The following is a 23,858-nucleotide window of genomic DNA, read 5'->3' on the forward strand; positions in this document are numbered from 1 at the left end:
TTTTAACGGCTCGCTGGGAAATAAAACCCACTTACGTCATCCGTTCGTCCACTTTCCTTGATTTCTTGCCTCATCGACCAAATAACTGTGAAGAAAGGGGTCCCGCGAAGAGTTTGAGGGGAGGGGGTTGGCCGGGACTCGTTTGCGATGTTCCGTTATCTGGATGCGGCGGAGGGATCTGTTGGAGGGAGGTGTTTATGAGGCGCTGGGGGCGGAGGAGGAGAATTAGTCCGAGTGGAGCGAGCGAGCTGACTGGTTGTGTGGTCGCGTCTCGGAAACCGGTAGCGCTTGCAGCATGGTGAGTGCATCGCTGAGCTGCCGCCGCTGGGCCTGTGGAGGGGAGAAACTGGAGCGAATTGACTAAAGAAAGGAAACTCGCCTCCCTTACACCTTCAAGGAGTGGTTTCTGCCAGAGGGATGGCGCGAAAGAGGCCAGGGATGCCCGCGACGGTTGTGTCGCAGGTGCTCCCCCACCCCCATTCTCCTCAGGGGGGCTTCCTCTAGTGAGTTGAGGGCCGGACGCACAGTTCCCGAGGTGGAGGAGCTCCTCGGGGGCTTGGCTGGAGGAGGTTGGGTCCGGGATGAGCGACGGCCCAGTGCACAGGAAGGCGAGAAAGTGAAGGAAGGGAGAGAGGGAGCGCAGAGAGCTTTCTGTCTGACGTCTAGAAAGGTCAAACTGGGGCCGGATTCAAACCCCCCAACGGACGGTTAGTGCGGGCGCCAGGAAGCGCCTTTGTTCGCTTGCGGCCGCCATGCGCCCAGGGGGCGGGAGGAGCGCGCGGGGCCCTGGGGCGAGCGCCGGCGCCGCAGTCAGCCCGCGTCCTCCGCGTGCCGGGATCCAGGGGGCGCGCGGGCGGGCGGGCGGCGCGCTGTGTGGGCCGAGCCCGCGCGGCGCAGGGAGCGGCCGGTGGGGGCGGGGCGGGCGAGCGCCGCGCGGGACCCGAAGCCGCCGCCCCGCTCGGCCCGGCTCGAGCTCCAGCTGCTGTGCTGGCACCTGCAGAACTGCGGAGATCTCCGCGGCGCTGCGGGGCCGTTGGCGGGGATGGGCGGGGGAGGGGGGGCCTCGAAGGTTTCCCATCCGCCTCTGGCAACCCTAATCTTCCTGCTCCATCTGGGCCCTGGGGCGTCTTCCACCGTCCAGGCCGGATGCTTTAAAAAAAATTGCTTTTTAAAGTGTCGTTGAAAGAAATTAGCTTTATCCCTGAAGTCAGGGGCGCATCCTCGCAATATACATCCTGTTATGGAAAGTGTTCGACTCCAGCTAGGGTTCTACAAGGCGTTTCCTGTTCACCGCCTGAGGAAAGCAAGCTCCGGAGTGACTGCCTTCTGAAAGTCGGTCTTGTAAAAACAATTGGACGGATGCCTTTGAAGAGCCCCTGTCTCTGTCCTTTTCTTGAGAACAGTGTGCAGTCCTAATGTTAAAGAACCACGACCACATAAAAACATTGCTCCCCTTCTGCTGCTTCGAAAACGACCCCTAAATTCCGTGTAGAAGTTGCCAGGTCGTCTTAACGTTCACTTCGTTTGTATGATGTCTGTCTGTCGAATACTGGGATGGAAGAGTGTATGCGGGGGGAGGAGCAGGGAATTTTTTTAAGCATTTTCCGGTCACCTCAGACTGGAGATCATGTTCTTTCCTGAAAAAAAAAAAAAAAAAAAAAAAAACCCTAATGAGGGTGGTCATCTGCGATACTTACTTTGTGGTTCCTTCTGCCAAGTGGTTACAGCGCTGGGTGTGTCCAGGAGGCAAGGTGACATCTTAAACAGGAGTTGGGGATCCTTGCCAACTGAAACCTCCAGCCTGTATGGGTGTGGGGAGAGGAGTTCACCTTAAATAAAACTAGCGTTCATTGAAGTTTGATGGATTCGCTTTATCTTGATATTTTAAATACTCTGAATTTGAATGTGCTGGTTACATTTACTTTCTTTAAGATGTAGTTATAGGCATATGTAATAAACATTACAAGTTGTGGAGTAAGCTATTTTTAAAAATGAAGGGTAAAGTTTTCTTTAATTAGTTTTGATAATTAGTAATTAGAATAGATTTTTCTTGGTGGAGTTGGTATCCACACTTTTGTGGTCCGTTGCCCAGTGTTAAGCTTTTGTAGTTACTGTTTGCATCACTGGTGTTTTGGGGGTTTTCAGTTAAATTGGCAGTTCTTACGAGAAGAGACAAAGTCGAAAAAAACAATACAAATTGACAGATCCCATGAGTAAATTTGAAAATTGCCTTCAGATAACTTCATAATTGAGGACTGAGATTTTAAATTAGGACTTCAATTAAAAAAAAAAAAAATTAGCCGGGCATAGTGGCCTGTGCGTGTAGTCCTGGCTACTCAATAGGCTGAGGCAGGAGGATCATCTTGGGCCCGGGAGTTGGAGACTGTAGTGAGCTATGATCACACCAGTGCACTCCCTGGGCAACAGAGTGAGACCTTGTCTCTCAAAAAATAAAAAAATTAGGACCCCAAGTTAAAGTGTAAAAAATTTTATATGGAAGTTAAGTAAGATTGCTCATATAATTCTTGAGTTTACATGTAGTCAGCATATGCTCAGTGAAAACGGGATTGCTTCAAGAGGACTTTGAGGCCAGGGTGATTAGGTAAGTAAAAGATGTAAAAAGGTAGAAAATTTTTGTCACTTGACTCTAAATAATTTTTCCGATAAGTGCCAAGGCCTGTTTCTGTTAGGCTTAGAAGATCAAAGGAGTTGGCTTTTTTAAAATATAGAAAGCTCTAGCTTCAGTTAGAATTTAGGCCTTTAGTAATAGCCCTAATTTTTATGAAGCCATTTTGTTCCAGTGATATTTTGGTGAGAGATGCTATGTAAGTACTATTCTTCAAAATCAGCTGTCTTTTTACCCTAACGAAATAATTTAGATTGCTTTTGATATAGGTAAAACAAATATCCTGACTTCCGTAATTGTAGAAAAAACTTCACATAGGAATCCTTTGTTGTATCAAAGTAGCACCTGATGGGAATGAACAGACAGGAATGGATGAAGGATAGCAGTTCGTGTTCCATTTCAAGCCTATGGGCTCACACATTTATTCAGATAAGAACTTGGGTTTTGTTTTTGTTTTTTTTTTAAACCACCTTTCACTAGATAAACTCCTACAGTATTCATGCATACTTTTGAATGGCATGTAGGAAATGTTTGATAGGTACTTAATGTATTCACTTCAGGTCACTAATGTAATACAGGTTCGTGCTTCTTCATGTTGACAGATCACCTATGGTTCTCCAAAATGAACATTCTAATACAGGAGGTCTAGGGAGGAACCTGAGTGTATACTAATGCCTAGAACTTTCTCTGGAGTGGCAAGAGCAGTGGGAAGAATTATATCAATAGCTACAGAAATAAGGGAGTAAGTAAGAACAAGTCGTCTCTCTAGTGAATTATTATTCACTTTACTGAGATAAACATACATGTTAATGAACTTGAGTTTTCCCAAAAGTAGAATTCTGGTTCTTCTAAGAAAATGGCACTCCATGGAAACAGAGGGAAGAACCAAATTTATTCCCCTTTGTAGCAGTTGGGAAAGTTAGTGCTAGGAAGTCTCCTTGATTTATAGTAGGCTTTATTCTGGATATTGCTGGTAAAAGTTTATTCTAAAACCTGAACTCTGGATAAGTAGTAAATACAAAAAGCTTGTCAACCTTCCAAGCAAAATTGAGAGCTTTCAGGTTATGTGAGTAATTTAGTCTCTTGGGAGCTTAGTTCATTCCTTGAAGCTGATTTTTGTGATCTCTTCCAAGATTGCATTTGCTCGGAGGTAGGGAGTTAGACAACATGGTATGAGGTCCCTAAATTTTGACTTTCCAAGCAAAACTGGACAGTGGTTCCTTTTGCTAACATCCTCGTTTCTTCCTAAGGCCGCTCATGTTTCATATACGGTAGCCTTCCCAAAATCCCATTCCCCCCGCCCCGCCCCCACCATGTAGAGAGAACAAACCTGTCTCCCTTCCTGTACAGAGTATGGGATCCTTCAACTTTCACACAGGTTACAGTGTCTGCCACACACTTAGTTCAACTTTAAGTTTTGAAGTGATGTCACCTGCTGCATTTGTCCCTGGGTTGCACCTTGTGGATTTAGTTTGCATAAATTTTCTCAGCTTAAACAAAGTTAACATTGAATAGATGGCTTAATAAATGCCATGCATGCCTACATTCTGTGTGGAAATTGAGCTCATCAGGTTGATATTTAACATTGTAGGTTCTTAGTTTAGTTAATTTATATAAAATAATGGTTACCATTTAACTCTTTAGGTTAGCTTTGTACATAGCATCTCACTTTGCACAACAACCCTGCAAGGTAAGTATTGTTGTTCTTGTGTTACAAATGAAGTTGACTAAGAGGTTGAGTACCACGTCCAAGGTCACACAGCTATTAAATGGCAGAGCTGGGATACTAGCCTGTGACTCAGAACTTGATGCTTTTCCCCCCCACGCCATACATGCCAGGTTGCCCTTCCTTTCAGAAATGATGGAAGTCCTGCAAAATGCAATAAACTGAAGTAACGTAGCTTCTATTATAACAAAGTAAATAATTCAGTAGATTTACTGGATTTTAAACCTTATTCCTTGGGTAAACAATCTGTGACTGACTTCACACCAAATATTTGTTGGTGGAAGATTTGGACTTTAGGGATAAAAGTAGATACATTTTTTTATTTTACAAACTCTGTATTTGAACTTAATTATTGGCTCTTCAATTTGAAGTTACCAGCTTTTTTTTTTTTTTTTTTTTAATTAATTTGATTTACATCGTGGTCAAATAATTGCGGAGCAGGGAAAATAAACTACTTTCTGGATTCCTTCTTGAATTTTCTCATGCTGTGCCCTAGAGAAAATGTGAAGGCATTCCACATTAAGGTGTTACTTTTCCCAGGGATGTGTTCATTTAAAAAGAATAAAGCCAGGCAATGTTTATTTTTCTTTTCCTACAAATAAATGAATGGATTAATCATTGTATACTTGACTCCCATGTTGGTGGGATTTTAGATAGGAAGCTATTTCTTGGCTGTGCTTCTCAATACCCCATAAGGAGTTGCTTCATGGATGTATATACTAATAAGCAGTGAAAGAAAGTGTATGTTCAAAGAATACAACAAGGAGTATGGATATTTTGCAATCATCTTTATATATTATGGTGCTCTGAATTAAAAGCTAAAAGTTACTGGGTATGTCTGACACCTTAGTGCTTTATCTTGGTTCTACTAATTTTGCCTGCCCCACTCCCACTTAACCCTAGCCTCATTCCTTATCTGTAAGATAGGGGATAATAAGATTATAAGGTTATTATTAAGATTGAATAAGGATAAAATTTATAATGGGTTTTAGCAAATGGCAGAAAATATTTTCTGAAGAAAACCAAGTGCTATTAAAAAACATCACAAGCCTTAGGCTTATTTTGGGATTTTAAAAACCAAGAGAAAATGGATGGCTGAACTTTTAAACATTTGGTAAGTATTATAGTTCGGAGCTCTGGATTCTTTGCATTTTGTCTTCTGGGTGAGAAGGAATAAAAGCTTGTTGTGCCTTTTTCTTTAGATCACTTTAATTTCAAAACGATGTGTTTAACCATTTGTGGGAGTAATTTTCATTTTGTGATCCTGAAGCATTTTGATTCAGTGGGAATTTCTGGTGATTTATATCTGGCATAGAAGTGAGCTTAAGTTTAGCGATTCTAACGTTGAAAAAGGAAGCAGTGTTTCTATTGGATTCTAAATTATACTTTCAAAAATATTCTGAAGTATTTGTATATCTTAAACTTGGAGTTAAGACAGCTTAGCTTTGAAGATAAGAAAACCAGATGTGTGCCTTTTCTACCCAGATGTGTTTGTTGCTGGAACTAAATGAAACAGTTTAAAACCCTTGAAAGGTTTTAAACTTGTTTCTGTAACTGCTAATCTATATACTCAAGTCACTAACCTATCTCTTTGATCTCTTTGTAGGCTGACCAACTGACCGAAGAGCAGATTGCAGGTGAGAAATACTCAGCTAGATTGTACCCATTAGATTATTATTTATTGAATAGCCAACATCAGAATAAGAGACTTGTGTGAAATAATTGACTTTGGTATATGTCATGTATACTAACATAAGGGTATAATATAATACAGTAATTCAAACTGCTTTGGCAAGTGGGATTGTAAACTTGCCGGTGGAAGATGTGCAGGGCTAATTGTAATTAAAGACATGTATTTTAGTCTGCGTGGATATACTTTGGAGCCTGGTGGTGTAGTGGTGGTCTTTGTTTTGTTTTCTGAAGACTACCTTAGTATTCAGGAATTCTGGGCTAGCTAACACTCTTAACTTCAAATCAGTCTCCACAAGAAAAGAGGGCTAAGAAGTAACTAAAGCAGCTTGAAATGGAGAATCAAAAAAGGAATATTGAATTTACCCTTGTTCAAATTAGCTAATATTTTAACCTAAGAATTGCATATATAATCAATCAGAATAATCATTTCTCAAGTGAAAAAATTTAAGAAGTTGGCATTCTATTTTATAAATGTCACTGTAGCAATATGGATTTTTCTTTTAAAAAGCAGTGGCAGCTGTTGAAATGAAGCTGCTTAAATATTATCCCCTTTAGTTTGCTATGGAAGTATGCGAAATTATTACATAAAACCTGATGTCATGTTCTCTTTATGCCATGCCATAGAACATTAATACTTTCGATTTATCCTTGTACTTTGAGATGGCTGGTTAATGTCAATGTTGGGGAAACTTTTCCCCCCCTTGCTGGAGTTGTTTTTTTTTTTTTTTTAATTGTAGTGTTGAAATGCTTTGCAAACTATTCCTTTGTTTTCATTAGAGACTTTTATTAGCATGAGCACCAAGCAGTTTATCTGCCACAGTTTTCACAGTAACCAGGAAGGGTTTGATAAGAGCTCAAAAGCACTTGAGCACTTTTTCTAATGCTGGAGAAAACTGTGAGAAGCGCAATTGGAACTATATAGCCCATTTAAAGCAAGCTCCTCACTTCCATAAGCATATAGAAATTTTCGGGATACCAGAATTACACGAGTCACCTCAAATATTCATCACAAATACTATTTGATAGGACTGTAGGTAGAAAGCTATTAGTATTAAAGACAAATTTAAGCAGGTTTTATTTTTATTTATTGTGTAATTTGACTTAGTGTTTACTTCCTGAGGTTGGTAAATTACATGTATTGAATGTTATGAACAAAAAGCAAACAGTTTTGGGTATAATTTTTTTTGTTGAGTTACACTGTTTTAAAGGTATCACCAATTTGATCTCATGTCTCCTCAAAAAAAAACAGACTGCGCCTAATGGCTGGTAATCTTACCACTTTGGGAGGCTGAGGCAGCAGGTTCACTTGAGCCCAGGAGTTTGAGACCAGCCTGGGCAACATAGTGAGACCCCATCTCTACAAAGTAAATGTATCATCAAAATGTTTTTCTGAAGTAGTTTTTTTATAAATATACTATCTTCTTCCCAAACTATCTTAGGCTATCTAATACTTTCAGTCTTAAACTCTGACCTTCTCTAATACACTTGCCTTTCATTTCTCAATATTCCCAGTCAGGTAGTGGTACGTACTGTACACAGTACAACATGTTCACTTTAGGGTAGAAAATGTATTAATCAGTGTGCCTATTGCATAGTTGATGGTCATTTCTGCTCTCCTAAACACACAACTCTTTAAAAAGAAAGTTTGTTGGCTGGGCACAGTGGCTCACGCCTGTAATTCCAGCACTTTGGGAGGCCGAGGCGGATCACTTGAGGTCAGGAGTTCGTGACCAACCTGGGCAACGTGGCGAAACCCCGTCTCTCCTAAAAATACAAAAATTAGCCAGGCGTGGTGGTGTGCTTCTGGAATCCCAGCTACTCAGGAGCCTGAGGCAGGAGAATCACTTGAACCCGGGAGGCGGAGGTTGCAGTGAGGTGAGATTGTGTCCCCGCACTCCGGCCTGGGCGACAAAGTGAGACTTCGTCTCAAAAAAAAAAAAAAGTTTCTGTCTATTGAATATGAGAATGATAGCATTTTTATTTTTTAATTTTTTTTTTTGAGACAGTTTCACTCTTGTTGCCTAGGCTGGAGTGCAGTGGCGCAACCTCCGTCTAGTATGACTTCACTAACAAGTTCATTTTATTGATAACTCTGCCATGATGTCATTAGTTGTTGGTGTTTGACTTTTGGAAGACTGATAGGAAAAATGTACAGTAATTTTTCCTTAAGAAATCTGTACCTAAACTCTCATTAAATTTTCAAGGTCCAAATTTGTTTGAGAAAAATATTAATGTTACTTAATGTATAGCAACAATTGCATGAAGTGCCAAAAGAGTTCCAATACCTGATCTTTAAGGGATTATTAAGTTCAGAATTTTGTGAAGAAATAGAAGTTAATAAACAGTCATTTGATTCGTAATTGTCTTGTGATAACCTATTTTAATAAAATTTTAAAAACATGTTATTTTAATAAAATTATATGTTTAGGTAATAAACTAATTAGGGAAGGGCCCTGGGGTTGCTAATGAACAAATAAAACTTGAGTAATAGATTTTTCCAAAAGTTTCAATTTGATCATAGCTAAAATGGATTTTGGTAGGTTCCTTACCACCTATCAGTTATGTAGAAGATAGCTATTCTGTGGCATTTGGGACCTGTTCTCTTTATTGTATGTTTAGGTTTTGACTCTTGGATTTATATTTCAAGTCATTCCTGGGAGTTACTGTTTAGAATTATATGCTTCTGTACATAAAGATTATGCTAGTTTTGAAGTACAGGTAAACTGTAAAGGCAGGTGAATTAAAATTTTACTTTGGGGATTATTTTGAGGTTTTACAGGTAATTTGAGTATAAAAATACAAGTAGAAATTTGGAATAAACCTTGACCTTTAAAAGAAATGTTATTTGTTCCTTTCTTGAATGAATAACAGATAGTATTAGCATAGGTACAGTTTTCTTTTCTGCATTTTACTTCTAGCAAACATTTTAAGTGCTACTAGATTTTTAAATTTCTTGAAAGTTATACATAGATAATCTTACACTATGCATCTTCCAGTATTCAGCTTTTTGTTAAATCGTATAATAGAAAGGTGACTACTGCTAATTAAACATTGGGAATTTATGCACCTAATGGTGGTGTTAAAAGATACCCATAGCAGAGAATGTAATATAAACAAATACATATCTCACAGTCCTTTAATTTTCTTGTAACCTATATTAGGTGAAAGATGCAATGTGTCTGAACGCTGATATATGTATTTCTAGATATTTCCACATTCTGTTTAAAAACAGTAAAATTGAAATGTCTTTATCAATTGTGCTATTTGTAGGTGGAGACTCCCTGATCTATTTTTGTCATTAGGTTGATCTAGGTTAGCGCTGTATACTATTTTCATAAAATCAGTTAGTGTGGTACGAACCTTCTGATAGGTATTAGATGAGTTCTTCTACAAACCAGTAATATTTAAATAAGAAAGAATGCAGTTAGGAGGCAATTGTAGTAGCCCTGGCAAAGGATGATGGAGCCTTGAACCAAAATACTGATTGTAGAGATGGAGGAAAAATTAGGCAGTATTTAAATGGTAGAATTCGAGACTTGTTGGCAGATTTCAGATGGAAAGAGTTAAAAGTGGCTCTTGGGCGTTTGCTAGTATCTTTAGGGTTGCTTTGAGTATAGAATTCATCTTCATATGTTTTGCTTGTGATCAGCCAGGGGAGATATATCCTGTAGACAGCCAGAAATAAAGATATTTATTGAGCAAGATGAGTAGACTAAAGATATCTTCGTTGTAAGTGAGTATAGATGAAATGGCCAAGGAGTGGGAAAAAAAGGATAAAATTGGTCATATCTAGACATAAGAGACAGGAGTAAGAGCCTTTGGCAGTATGTGGTAGGAGGAAAATCAAAGTACTGTTACGAAGGCTAAGAGAAGTTTTGAGAGGTTTTCCATGCAGTTTTGGATGCTGCAAGAAATGAGATCATCTTTATCTTGACATTTATTAAGTATTTGTTTGTTGGACATAGTTGTACGTGTTTCACACATACTAATTTTTTTATGAGGGATGACCAGGTGAACACCCCTTGTGGGCGTGGTATACTGTGTTGCTGCACATACTGGGCACATTAATGCCATTTCACAGAAATGAGGAAGCTGAGGCAGAAAAGGTTTAGTAACTTGTTCAGATTGCATTGCCAGAAGAAGGAACAGAGCTAGGAAATTCTAACCCAGTAGTCAAGTTACAAAGTCTCATTTTAGTTTTTATACCGCATGGCTTCACACTGAAACATACTTGATGGATTGGGTGACTGACTAGTGGTCATTGGTAAACTCAGCATTTTCAGGTGATGAGTTGGAGCTGAATGTCATTTTAAAATAGTGGATTGTTAGGAGAGAGGAAATTGGTATGAGTAGTAGTGCCTTCCAAAATTTGGGGAGGGATAAGGGCAAACACTTTTTAACTAAGGTTTCAGTTTAGTTTTACGCTAAGCGATGTGAAGATATTTATGTGGTAATGGGCAGATGAGTGGAAGAATAGTTGAGTCCACAGAAGAGGTAATATGGAATGAAACTGGAACGTGTATGCGAATTGGAGTAGGGATAAACAGGCAGGGAATAAATTGGCCTTAGACTGAAAAGAAGGTACACCATTTCTTAAACGTGTCACATACACATTTTCAAATGTATGGCTATGTTGGGAAAGCTTAATGGCCCCATGAACTTGGAAACTTTTTGTATTCGTTTGCTGATAGGGTCTAATATCTTCTGGAAAACGACTTACTTGGAAAATACTAGCTGTATTATTTACTCATTGGTAGAACTTTGCAGTATCAAAGTTAGTCTGTTTTAGTTTCTTCCTTTTTTTTTTTTTTTTTTTTTGAGATGAGTCTCGCTTTGTTGCCCAACCTGGAGTGCAGTGGCAAGATCTCTGCTCACTGCAGCTTCTACCTCTTGGGTTCAAGCAATTCTGCTGCAGCCTCCCAAGTAGCTGGGACTACAGGTGCACGCCGCCACACCCAGCTAATTGTGTGTGTGTGTGTGTGTGTGTTTTAGTAGAGATGGGGTTTCACCATGTTGGCTCAGGCTGGTCTCAAACTTCTCCTGAGCACAGGCAGTCCACCCACCTCGGCCTCGCAAAGTGCTAGGATTACAGGTGTGAGCCCCTGCACCTGGCCTGTTAATCTGTAAATGGTGAATGAAGCCAGGTAGTCTGGAGTGTTGCACCAGCAGGTTACCATGTAATGTAGTGATGTACTAGAAGGAACATATAGCTGGGCACAGTGGCTCATGCCCTGTAATCCCAGCACTTTGGGAGGCTGAGGCGGCGGGTGGATCACCTGAGGTCAGGAGTTTGAGACCAGCCTGACCAACATGGAGAAACCCAGTCTCTGCTAAAAATACAAAATTAGCTGGGCGTGGTGGTGCATGCCTGTAATCCCAGCTACTTGGGAGACTGAGGCAGGAGAATTGCTTGATCCTGGGAGGAAGAGGTTGCGGTGGGCCGAGATTGCACCATTGCACTCCAGCTTGGGCAACAAGAGCGAAACTCCGTCTCAAAAAAAAAACCAAAAAACAACAAGAAGGAACATACTATCACAACAAGATCTTAAGAATAATCTGTTTCACTGTATAAGGTTGGGGTTTTAATATTCCAGAGAAAGCTCAAAATGATCGTTGTTCTCAGTGACATACATTTAGCTAAAACTGGACATTGATATCTTGATTGCCCATTGTTACAGACTGTTTATATAGTCCCTTCTCCTGCCTTATTAGAAAGGGAAAGTAGCCTGTTTTAATTTAGTAAGTGATTGATTTAGACTTAGTGGCTGACTCTAACTAAACATAGTATACAGAAACAGTCTAATTACTCTGTAGAAATACATATTTGGGTACTAATAGTCTTATTTTTGTTTTGTTAGGTTAGGTCTGTAATTTTGAATTATGTTCCTCAGAGCAGCTTCAATGACAAATAGAGGAACCAGTCATTTGGGGATTTAGTTCTTTTCCTCTGTAAACCTAGGATAATTTTACTTAGATCAGCATAAAAGTGCAGTCGTATGATTGGCCAAAGATATATTTGAAATATTATCATAAGGTATCATAAAGATTAGGTAATCTTTAGGAATCAAAGTCACATTTCAGATGCTACCTCCATTGGTATTTTTCCTTTAAAAGTTTTTTGGGTTTTTCTGAGACATGGGGTCTTACAGTTTGGCCAGGCTGAAGTACAGTGGCTGTTCACTGGCACGATCCCACCACTGAGTAGGCTTTAAGAGTTAATACTTTTCATTTAGGTTACATTTTATTGCTAATCTCTGTATTTGGATTGTGGTCTTTCTTTCAAACAGAATTCAAAGAAGCTTTTTCACTATTTGACAAAGATGGTGATGGAACTATAACAACAAAGGAATTGGGAACTGTAATGAGGTCTCTTGGGCAGAATCCCACAGAAGCAGAGTTACAGGACATGATTAATGAAGTAGATGCTGATGGTAAGTCTTTAATTTTTGGGGGTGGGAGGGGTTGAAGAAATGATATTTATAATTCTATTTGATGTTTCAACTAAACCATTTCAGGTAATGGCACAATTGACTTCCCTGAATTTCTGACAATGATGGCAAGAAAAATGAAAGACACAGACAGTGAAGAAGAAATTAGAGAAGCATTCCGTGTGTTTGATAAGGTAGGTCAAGGACTGGATACGTTAAATTTTGAGGATGAAATGAAGATACCAGGACTCATTATGAAGACTTTTTGTTTGTTTGTTTTGATGATTTACCAATATATTTTAATTATCAAGCAAAAGCTTTTTTTTTTTTTTTTTTTTTTTTGAGACGGAGTCTCGCTCTGTCGCCCAGGCTGGAGTGCAGTGGCCTGATCTCAGCTCACTGCAAGCTCTGCCTCCTGGGTTCACGCCATTCTCCTGCCTCAGCCTCCCGAGTAGCTGGGACTACAGGCGCCCGCCACCTCGCCCGGCTAGTTTTTTGTAGTTTTAGTAGAGACGGGGTTTCACTGTGTTCACCAGGATGGTCTCGATCTCCTGACCTCGTGATCCACCCGTCTCGGCCTCCCAAAGTGCTGGGATTACAGGCTTGAGCCACCGTGCCCGGCCAAGCAAAAGCTTTTTAAGAATTCTGTATAGATTTTCTAATACATGTATTGCATTAATCTTGTCAAAGGAGGTGTCACTTGACTTTGGGACTTAGGAAATAGTGATTTCAATATAGGACATTTTGCTTGGTTCTTAATGACATTTGTAGGTCAACTATGTGTGTAGATTTGTATGCATTTCTAAAGTATGTTTTTCCCCCAATGCAAAATTTAGTAGTAAACTTAATAAATTTCCATTCCAACTCTCAAGTCTGTAATTTTACTCAGAAACTATACTAAATTTTTTGCTAGGATGGCAATGGCTATATTAGTGCTGCAGAACTTCGCCATGTGATGACAAACCTTGGAGAGAAGTTAACAGATGAAGAAGTTGATGAAATGATCAGGGAAGCAGATATTGATGGTGATGGTCAAGTAAACTATGAAGGTAAATCTTTCAGTCTCACCACCTCATTCTTTACTTTGATTTTTAAGAATAAGAGGTGCTTGTTAGGTAACTATCAAAGTTAGTGACCCTTCCCCCCAAATTAGGATGCTAAAACAGCTACTTATATTTAACCTTTTTAAAATTCAGAGTGTTGTCTTCAGACTAGACAACATTGCTCTGACCTGAGAACTTAATTTACAAATATTTACTATCAGGTTCTACTCCTACACCTGGAATCAGCATTTTAACCAGATTCTTGGTTGATTCATATGTAAAGTTTGAGAAACACTGTACAGTGTTTGTGTTGGATTGTGGAACAATGGAAAGCAAACTTATTCTGAGTTTCCTAAAATGAAATTAATGTGACTTACTTTCCCCGCACTGTATTATCTTTTTTCTTTAATTGGCTTTAGTCTGAAACTGAAGTTTACATGTGCTTCAGAAGTATCGTATGTATTAACTTTGAGATGGCCATATCATGAAGCAAGGCAAATAGAAATTGAAGGATTTTCAGTAAAACTTTGTATTTTTTTCATGATGTAACTGCTTAGAAAAGAGCATAAAACTTAATGTTATAAAAATTAAACCTAGCTCATAGCACTGAATTTACATTGTCTTGTATTCCAGCAGACTTAAAATTCAAGTCTAAACTAAGATAGAGCCAAGAATGCTCTTTTTATATTAGCTTATCTAAAGCATTAATTTGGCTCTTACTAATAATCCTGAATAGTTACGGTTAATGAAGTTCCAACCTGGGGAATAAACTCGCTTCCCTCTGTACTTAATGGTAATTCTGAGGAAAGAGAGGAATGGAAAGAGTACTCAGTGATTGAGTAAATGTGATTTTTTTTTTTTTTGTCTTTTGCTATTGACTCAATTTTTTTGTGTACTTCTTCTTTTTCAGAGTTTGTACAAATGATGACAGCAAAGTGAAGACCTTGTACAGAATGTGTTAAATTTCTTGTACAAAATTGTTTATTTGCCTTTTCTTTGTTTGTAACTTATCTGTAAAAGGTTTCTCCCTACTGTCAAAAAAATATGCATGTATAGTAATTAGGACTTCATTCCTCCATGTTTTCTTCCCTTATCTTACTGTCATTGTCCTGAAACCTTATTTTAGAAAATTGATCAAGTAACATGTTGCATGTGGCTTACTCTGGATATATCTAAGCCCTTCTGCACATCTGAAGTTAGATGGAGTTGGTCAAATGAGGGAACATCTGGGTTATGCCTTTTTTTAAAGTAGTTTTCTTTAGGAACTGTCAGCATGTTGTTGTTGAAGTGTGGAGTTGTAACTCTGCGTGGACTATGGACAGTCAACAATATGTACTTAAAAGTTGCACTATTGCAAAACGGGTGTATTATCCAGGTACTCGTACACTATTTTTTTGTACTGCTGGTCCTGTACCAGAAACATTTTCTTTTATTGTTACTTGCTTTTTAAACTTTGTTTAGCCACTTAAAATCTGCTTATGGCACAATTTGCCTCAAAATCCATTCCAAGTTGTATATTTGTTTTCCAATAAAAAAATTACAATTTACCCAATGGTTGCTCTACATCTGAGTCATTTAACTGTTAAAGTCTAATAATTTTGAAAATAAAATATGGCATTGGTTTCTCCTTGGTATAATCTAGATAATTTTTTCTTGTGTGGGGAAGTGTATGGAGATGGGTGGCAGAAATAGTGAAGGTGGGAAGGGAAGGAGAAAAGGATTGGAAAAGTGAGAAAAGAGGGAGGGTAGCACAGAAAATCAGAGGAACAAAATAAGGAGTGTGTAACTAAGGAGAGATCGAGGAGGAAGACCGAAAAGATGGGGATCTGTGGGGCTGGCTTAGTGTGGTCACTTTTTAGGGGCCGCCATCATGCATGCCCATTCCTCCACCACCATGCCTGTCATATTGTGCTACTGTGTTAGGCCCACAACACCTGTGGGTCCCCTCTGTGCCCACAGAACAAGATGGTGGCAGTCACGGGAAAAGAGGGGCAAGTTTTTTGTTTTGTTTCTTTATCCAGATTGTATTTGACAACTTCAAAAGGCTCAAATGAAAGACTCAAAAACTTAAGTGTACCTAGCATGGGAATTGGCATAAAGAAGGTATTTACTGTTTCCTACCTTTATATTTTTCAACTTTGGCATTTGTCCACGTTGACTTAAGCTGTGCAACGATGTTTTAAATGTTTGCATGTTAAAAAAAAAAAAAAAAAACACCAAATCTAGTTGGGGTGAGCATCCTTATAGTTTTTACTTCTATTAGCTAATATTTTATTCATTATGCTTTTTAATTCTATAAGATGAGAATTTTCAGCTTGCCCATCTGTAACATTTTACAAAAAAGATGTCTTTAGGAGTAAATTGGCAATGACTATACCTGTTTTAGTTTTTGCTGGCCTCTATCATTGCTTTCTCTATAATCTGAGCTACTCCAAAGGTGGTTATCAGGGTTTTTATTTTATTTTATTTCTATTTTATTTTTTTTTTTTTTTGTGAGGCGGAGTTTCGCTCTGTCTCCCAGGCTGGAGTGCAGTGGCCGGATCTCAGCTCACTGCAAGCTCCACCTCCCGGGTTTACGCCATTCTCCTGCCTCAGCCTCCCAAGTAGCTGGGACTACAGGCGCCCGCCACCTCGCCCGGCTAGTTTTTTTATGTATTTTTTAGTAGAGACGGGGTTTCACCATGTTAGCCAGGATGGTCTCGATCTCCTGACCTCGTGATCCGCCCGTCTCGGCCTCCCAAAGTGCTGGGATTACAGGCTTGAGCCACCGCGCCCGGCCTATTTTTTAAAACTACCTTTTAAATGCTTAATGAAAGATTCCATAGCAAACCAGAGCCAAGATTAAAACATTGAGTGTAATTGTTACCTGGTTATAGCCACAAGGTCTTTAATTTCCCAGGGGTAATTCATTATTTGGCGGGTTACTGCCCCATTGACTATTTTAATACTACTATTAGTGTGTTTTAGAGCAAGGGAAGTTACAGGCACTGATAGTCCTGATAGTATCACATGAAACTCAGGTAATCAGTTAAATAGGAAGATTTTAGATGTGTACTCTACTCCCCTTAATTGGATGTAGTAAGTTTTGCCGAAAGGAAATCCAAACAAGGTTGTTTTTTTTTGTAGAGACAGGGACTCATTATGTTGCCCAGGTTGGTCTTGAACTCCTGGGCTCAAGTGATCCTCCCACCTCATCCAAAGTGCTGGGATTATGAGTGGGGCTTTTTAAAAAGTTAAGTGAAATAATGAAAGGCACTTAGCATTGTCCTTGGCATTTGCATTAAGTGTTCCATTAAGTATGCTATTAAACCAGTTATGACCCTGAAAAATGAGGGACTTGGGCAGTCAATTGGTGTTTTTCCAGTATCAACAATGAGGTTTATATAAATTGATGTCAAGGTATATATAACAAGGACAACAAATGTAGGAGAAACATTTTTTGGGCTCTTGTATGTCATAATTGGTCACTTCTATTGTTGAAATCTTTACAAAAGTCATGAAATCTTGGCATCTTGATTTTACAGGAAACAAGTGTAGAATGATTGTATAATTTAGCTGTGGTCATAATGAGCTGGGTTCAAATCTCAGTTCCAGTGCTTCCTACAACATAATCCTATTGTAATCCAATTTTATTAACCCCTTCTCTATAGACAAGGACTGTGGTATCACCTTCAAGTTTTTTTTTTTTTTTTTTTTTTTTTTTGAGATGGACTCCCGCACTGTTGTCTGGGCTGGAGTGCAGTGGCACAATCTCAGCCCACTGCAGCTTCCTCCTCCCGGGTTCAAGCAATTCTGCGTCAGCCTCCTGAGTAGCTGGGATTACAGGCGCCTGCCAGTACACCCGGTTAATTTTTTGTATTTTCAGAAGAGACGGGGTTTTACTATGTTGGCCAGGCTGGTCTCGAACCCCTGACCTTGTGATCCGCCCACCTTGGCCTCCCAAAGTGCTGGGATTACAGGTGTGAGCCACTGCGCCCAGCCCCACCTTCAAGTTTAACCATACTATTAGTGTTATATTAATAGGATTGTGCTATTGTACCAACCATAATACTGTCTGGCATGTTTGCTCTTAGATGATTCTCCCAATAAACCATCACTATTGCAGTTAAATATGACCCTTGGTGTAACGTATTTTCCTAAAATTTTTAGAAGACGGCAACAATTTTAAAGATCTGATACATAACAGGCACTGTTGAGCTCTTACAGATTTGTATTCTCAAGAGAAATGTCTCTCCCCCTTTCTGAAACTTAGGATAATCTGGAAATAAATCTTAGTGATACTATATAAGACAATGTTTTCTTAAAGGAACATTTTGTTTATCCTATGTGCTTAATCTGCTTTTTGATAGTCCTTGAAGTCATTGACCCATGCTGTTTCTATTTTTGAGATACTTAAACTATTTTCTCATCTAGATGTTCCCATCTCTAATGTCACACCTTGTATGGGTTTCTGGACTTCTCTGTACCTTTCATATTCTTTTAGTCTCGAGGGTACCAGTCCCTAGTCTGCTGAGCCAGTTTTACAGGCTCAGCCAAAATAAGAAAATGAAATGAGGCACAGGGAATGGACTTGATTAATCTCTTAACATTTGTGAGAACTTTGGTATTGCCTCTTCGCTTTCTAATTTCAGTTGTTCATTTTAAACCTAGTGCCTGTTAAGGCTATCTTAAATGAATTTAGAATCCCAGTATTTTAAGAAACTAGAAGTCCTCTAGTCTCTTGCTCCTCAAAAAGTCACCCATAGAATCACCCAGGAGCTTGTTGGAAAAGCAGAATCTTAGGTCCTGCCTCAGAATTGGAATCAATCTGCTTTTTAAACAAGATCATCAGATATTTTGTATGCATATCAATTTTTGAAAAGCATTGCTGTAATCTAGTCTTTGGTTTACTTAGAGGGGAAAACCAGTCAGTGGTTTATTCAACAAATATTTTAGTCCTTGTGTTCAAAGGGGTCAATTAAAAAACAACCCCGTGTTTTGGGTGTTTAAAATTAGAGGAGAAACGATTTGTCATGAAAGGAATCTTCCAACAATGATAGTCACGGGGTCCTTTGGGACTTGGTGGATTAGGCTTAGAGGTCTACTCAGAGGAGTTGACTCTTGAGATTTTTCAGGTGGTCAAAGAAAGGAATAGCATTTCATGCAGAAGAGCTAGCATATGTGGAGACAAATAGAAATGTGAAGATGGCATGTTTGGGGTTTTTGCAAGCATGATACAGCAGAGCATGCCATCCTAATAAGGGAGAGAAGTGGCCGGGCGTGGTGGCTGATGCCTGTAATCTCAATAATTTGGGGGGCCGAGGTGGGTGGATCGCGAGGTCAGGAGTTCAAGACCAGCCTGACCAATATGGTGAAACCCTGTCTCTACTAAAAATACAAAAATTTGCTGGGTGTGGTGGCGGGCGCCTGTAGTCCCAGCTACTCTGGAAGCCGAGGTTGCAGTGAGCTGAGATTGTGCCACTGCACTCCAGCCTGGGCAACACAGTGAGACTTCGTTTCAAAAAAAAAAGAAAAGAGAAAAGTGAGAGATTGGATTGTAAATGTTGCTTTTGTCCTAAAGGTAATGACAACTCACATTTACTGACTGCATTTGCCAGACATGGCTGTAAACATTTCAAGTTAATCTTCTTTATAACCTATGTGGATAGGTACCAATTTTATTAACCCCTTCTCTATAGACAAGGAAACAAGCACAGAATAAGTCAGCATATGCAACCAGCGTCCAAGTCCTGGTAGTCAAGGGAGGAGAGTGATTCAAGAATGAGGGAATAATCAGTGCAGCAATGAAAATTGAAGGCCAAGTTTCATAAGAGCTGAAAATCCCCATTGGATTTGGCACTTGGATCACTGGTGAGTTGAAGTGCAATTTTAATTAAAAGTTGTGTGCAGGCTAGATTAAGATGTTTTTAGGAAAGTATGGGAAGTGAGAAAAGAGTCCATATTAGTCTTGAAAGTTTGTAAAGGGAAGCAGAAACTTCGTGGTATAGGGCAGTAGAGCTCTAGAGTCAGGTTTGGATTTTAATTCTGGTTCTGCCATTTGTGTGTGATGCTGAGTGAACTGTGCTAAACGTCCAAGGAAACCTGTGTTTCCTCATCCAGAAAATGGGACTAATACCTACTTTGTAGGGTTGGTGTGAAGATTAAATAACGTGTGTGAAGTCCCGGGAATACAGTAGGTACTGTATAAAATGAAATTAAGGTTGTGGAGGGTGTGTTTTTAAAGGTGAGAATGTTCCTAGGTTAAAAAGAAGGTACAGATTAGAGAGGCTGACAATAAAAAGGGTCTATACTGAGAAGAATGGGGTGGTCTGTGGTTTCACAGCTATTGAAACCCGCTGTGTCTTGTGCTCACTCCACTCTGCAAGTCAGAGACAAGAGAAGTCAGCCCCAGAGTTTCTATTTGGAGGAGCTTAGAAACAACCTTAGAAAGTGGATGCTAAGGCAGATTTCTGTAAGTATGCCTACCAAGCACACTGCCTCCCTGTCGGGTGTGTGATTGGGGGTGGACTGGAACGGAACTGATGAAGATTGTGGGTACGCTCAAGCCCTTAACAAGCCTCCCTTTTCGCAGATCCTTACCCGAGGGCTCTCTGGCAACTCCAGAGCCCTCTAGATTTTCTTCTCACATGCGTTCTTAACCGTCTCTTTTCTAGGGTTTTCCTCTGCGCAGGTCTTCGCGCGGGACCTCAAAGTACGTGCCCGCTTCCCTTCCCCCAGCACTAAAGATAAATCTGGCGGTCCCAGCGCGCGCGCGCGGAGCCCGCGGGCCACACCCGCCTCCTAGCAACCGGACGCCAGGCTCAGCCTAAGGAGAGAGGAGGCCACCATGGACCAGCCAGCCGTCGCCACCGCCTCCACCACACTAAGGGAGGACCTGGTGCGTGGAGAATCATTCATCACAGCCTCGGTAAGATCGTCTGCCCCTTGCCGGCCTGGCTCCTGCTCCCCTCACCAGGCTCGCTGCCCTTTTCCCACCGCTCTCTAATCCCAGGCCTTCGTGCCCTTCTGGTTCCCTCTTCCTACCCTTCTCTCCTTGCCCTCACGTACGTCTCCGCCTGCGGACCTTCCTTCCTGGTCTTTATTGGACATTTCCTTTGTTTTCTTTCTTTTCGCCTTGCTTCTTCCTTTTTTCTTCTTCGCCCTTTGTTTTCTGTATTTTTCCCTTCTTCCCACTACTAATTAAACTGGACAACTGGTTTAGTATGGTGATTGGATTTCTTTCCCTCTCCGCTCCATCTGCTGGAAGACTGGGTTTTTCCTTCTGTGGTCTTACTAGACACGTTTTGCTCCGCCTCCTACTTTAGTATGTATAAAAATATTTGAAGCTACCTTTGCTACATTTTTCTTTTGGAGTCTCGATCTGTCACCCAGGCAGGAGTGCAGCGGTGTGATCTCGGCTGACTGCAACCTCCACCTCCCGGGTTCAAGGGATTCTCCTGCCTCAGCCTCCCGCGTAGCTGGGCTTACAGGCGTGCACCGCCATGCCCGGCCTTTGTTACGTTTTTAAATAAATGTGGGTGAGGGTTGTTTAACCTAATCTTTTATCTTTCCCCTTAGAGTGAATTTAAAATGGTAGATAAGTGGAATTTAGATCACCTGTCTTGGGCAAAACAAAACAGCAGCTGCCAATTGTCTTCCATTAGATTGATCAAGTTTTTTTCCCTCTCCTTCCCATCTCATTTTCCTTATTCTGGGGTAGGGGTGGGAGACCTGTCTTGACCTGCCTGAGAAAGTTTAATTTCTGTGACTATAAAAGTGCCACAGAGAAGATTCAACATAAATCTCACGAAGAAGTATCAAGGAAGAAGCTCAGCTTTAGCAGTGTGCATGAGACAATGTTTTTTAGAGAAATTCACATATATCATAATAAAATAAAACCCAGTGGTACTCATAAGTACAGTAGATTTAAGTTACTAGACAGGAAGAATGAATTATATCAGTTTTACTGATTAGATTATTACTTTTAATGCAGTCTTGCTTGACGACCTATATTTTATAGTAATAAAGGCATTATAAATGAAAGGGGAACTCAACATAATGATTTTACCTAGGACAAACAGCACAAAAGGAATATACTAAACGGTTGTGTTCTGTGGACAGTGGGCTGAAATAAATATGAAATAATAATGGATGAATGGGTATAGAGTACTAAATATGAAGACAACAGCTTCCTTGGAAACTGAGGAATACCAAAATAATCTGCTTCTTAACTTGGCAGATGAGATGTTAAAAATTAAAGCTACATTTATTGAGCACTGATTGTAGATGCAAGTCTTTATATGTACAATGCCTTACTCTTTTTTTTTTCCCCTGAGGTGGCTTCTCGCTTTGTCGCCCAGGCTGGAGTTGCAGTGACATGATCTCAGCCCACTGCAACCTCCGCCTCCCAAGTTCAAGTGATTCTCGTGCCTCAGCCTCCTGAGTAGGGATTACAGCCTTCTGAGTAGGGATTACAGGCATGTGCCAGCACGCCCAGCTAATTTTTTTGTATTTTTAGTACAGACAGGGTTTTACCATGTTGGCCAGGCTGGTCTTAAACTCCTGGCCTCAAGTGATCCACCCAAGTTGGCCTCCCAAAGTGCTGGGATTACAGGTGTGAACCACCACGTCTGGCATACAATGCTTTATTCTCATGGCAACTCTGGTAGTGCCTTATTTTTATACTACTGTGAGGAAGCATGAGAGTTGAGTAACTTACCCAGTGCACCTAGCGGTAAGTGGCAGAGCTGAGTTCCAACCTAAGTCTGTCTGGCTTCAAGCCCAACTCTTTTCTTCCTAAGAACACCACATTTCATCACATTTAATATATGTACAACATCTCTGTGAGATGCGAATGTTTATTACTCTAATTTTATCAAAGAGAATTTAGTTATTTGAAAGGACTTAAGATCATAAAATAACAATTTAAGGAAAATGGGCAAATTTATTATTATGTAGCTTTTATTTTAATGAAGCCTTGTCAGTTGGGTATGGGTGTGAATTTCTTCAAACAAATGTTTTATAACTTATATTTAATTTCAAGGGATCACCTCTCAAATGAATAAGCATACTTTGTGTTTGTTAATAGAAACCAGCCCGAAAGACTTCCTCTTTTGAAAGAGAAGGATGGTGGAGAATAGCATTAACAGTATGTACATTGTTCAGTCTTTCCTATTCACATTATTCCTATTCCATTAATATTTTAATCCGTTATACCTTTTAAGACTAACACTTAATTGAAGAAAACAGTAATTGTTCAGATCTGCATGGACCTCATTTCATACTTAAAATTTTAGTGTCAGCATATGAATGAGAAACTAACTTAATTTTGAATGCAATAGAAGCTTGGAAAAGTTAAACAATTCTAGAAATCTAGGTGCTTTACAGAACATCTAGATAAGGCTAACCTATGATCTTATGATCTGGGTGAGATTGCAAAACAAAAAAAGCATGCATTCTGGAAAGGTGTTTTGGTTTCAGTTTTTATTTTATATGGTATAGACCTTATGCAAATGGTCCTTAATATGGTCAATATGATGTGAAAGCAAAATGGTAATATATGGAAGAAAAATGACCAGAAGATCCCCCTCTCCAGAGAATTTCTATATTACAGATATATTTTCTGTCAATGCCCTTCAATAATAGAGGAACTTCATGGGTCAAAGTCTTCTTGGAATTGCAGTAATTTTAATGGCAGAACTGAGCTGAGTGCTTAGTGGAAAGATGGCCACAAAAGCAGCGGTGACTAAACGTTCAGTTCTGGCCATTCAGCCACACTGGTTGTAATTTGAAAGTACCAAACCTCTTATTGGACTAACTAGGCCATATGCTCTGCCAGTTTATCCTGGTCTCATGTCATTATCCTTTAGCTTCCCACTTGAGGGCTAGAGAGAAACACAGTATTGGCTAAACAGATGTAGGATAGTTTCTAGTTAGCCAAGAAACTATCCTGAGTGGTCTCACTAGAGGTCTGAGATTCATAGTCAAGGTTGAATCCCAAAGTTGAATCACCAAAGTTGCCTTCTAAAAAGTTAAATTTCGGCCGGCCACGGTGGCTCATGCCTGTAATCCCAGCACTTTGGGAGGCCAATGCGGGTAGATCACGAGGTCAGGAGATCTAGACCATCCTAGCTAACATGGTGAAACCCTGTCTCTACTAAAAATATATATTTAAAAAAAAGTTAAATTTTTTTTTTTTTTTTTTTTTTTTGAGACGGAGTCTCGCTCTGTCGCCGGGGCTGGAGCGCAGTGGCCGGATCTCAGCTCACTGCAAGCTCCGCCTCCCGGGTTTACGCCATTCTCCTGCCTCAGCCTCCTGTGTAGCTGGGACTACAGGCGCCCGCCACCTCGCCCGGCTAGTTTTT

General features: G+C 40.1%; 2 protein-coding genes across 3 annotated transcripts in view; both read left to right on the forward strand.

The window, feature by feature from the left end:
• The first annotated feature begins 227 nt into the window (after window positions 1-227).
• On the forward strand, window positions 228-15,067 carry CALM2 (calmodulin 2). Its single transcript, XM_015112301.3, has 6 exons — window positions 228-298; window positions 5,959-5,989; window positions 12,332-12,475; window positions 12,560-12,666; window positions 13,386-13,521; window positions 14,426-15,067. Exons 1-6 carry the CDS (start codon window positions 296-298, stop codon window positions 14,452-14,454), a joined length of 450 nt encoding a protein of 149 aa, XP_014967787.1. The 5' UTR covers window positions 228-295; the 3' UTR covers window positions 14,455-15,067.
• An 812-nt stretch (window positions 15,068-15,879) lies between these two features.
• STPG4 (sperm-tail PG-rich repeat containing 4) overlaps window positions 15,880-23,858 on the forward strand; it is a 64,207-nt gene continuing 56,228 nt past the window's right edge. Inside the window, exons 1-3 of one of the 2 annotated variants that reach the window (XM_077958643.1) lie at window positions 15,880-19,365; window positions 20,169-20,422; window positions 22,583-22,642. In XM_077958643.1, coding sequence (XP_077814769.1) covers window positions 20,342-20,422; window positions 22,583-22,642 — 141 coding nt within the window. In that variant the 5' untranslated portion in view covers window positions 15,880-19,365; window positions 20,169-20,341. 2 annotated transcript variants of the gene reach the window in all.

The sequence above is a fragment of the Macaca mulatta genome, chromosome 13 (genome assembly GCF_049350105.2).
Source record: "Macaca mulatta isolate MMU2019108-1 chromosome 13, T2T-MMU8v2.0, whole genome shotgun sequence".
Taxonomy (NCBI): Eukaryota; Metazoa; Chordata; class Mammalia; order Primates; family Cercopithecidae; genus Macaca; species Macaca mulatta.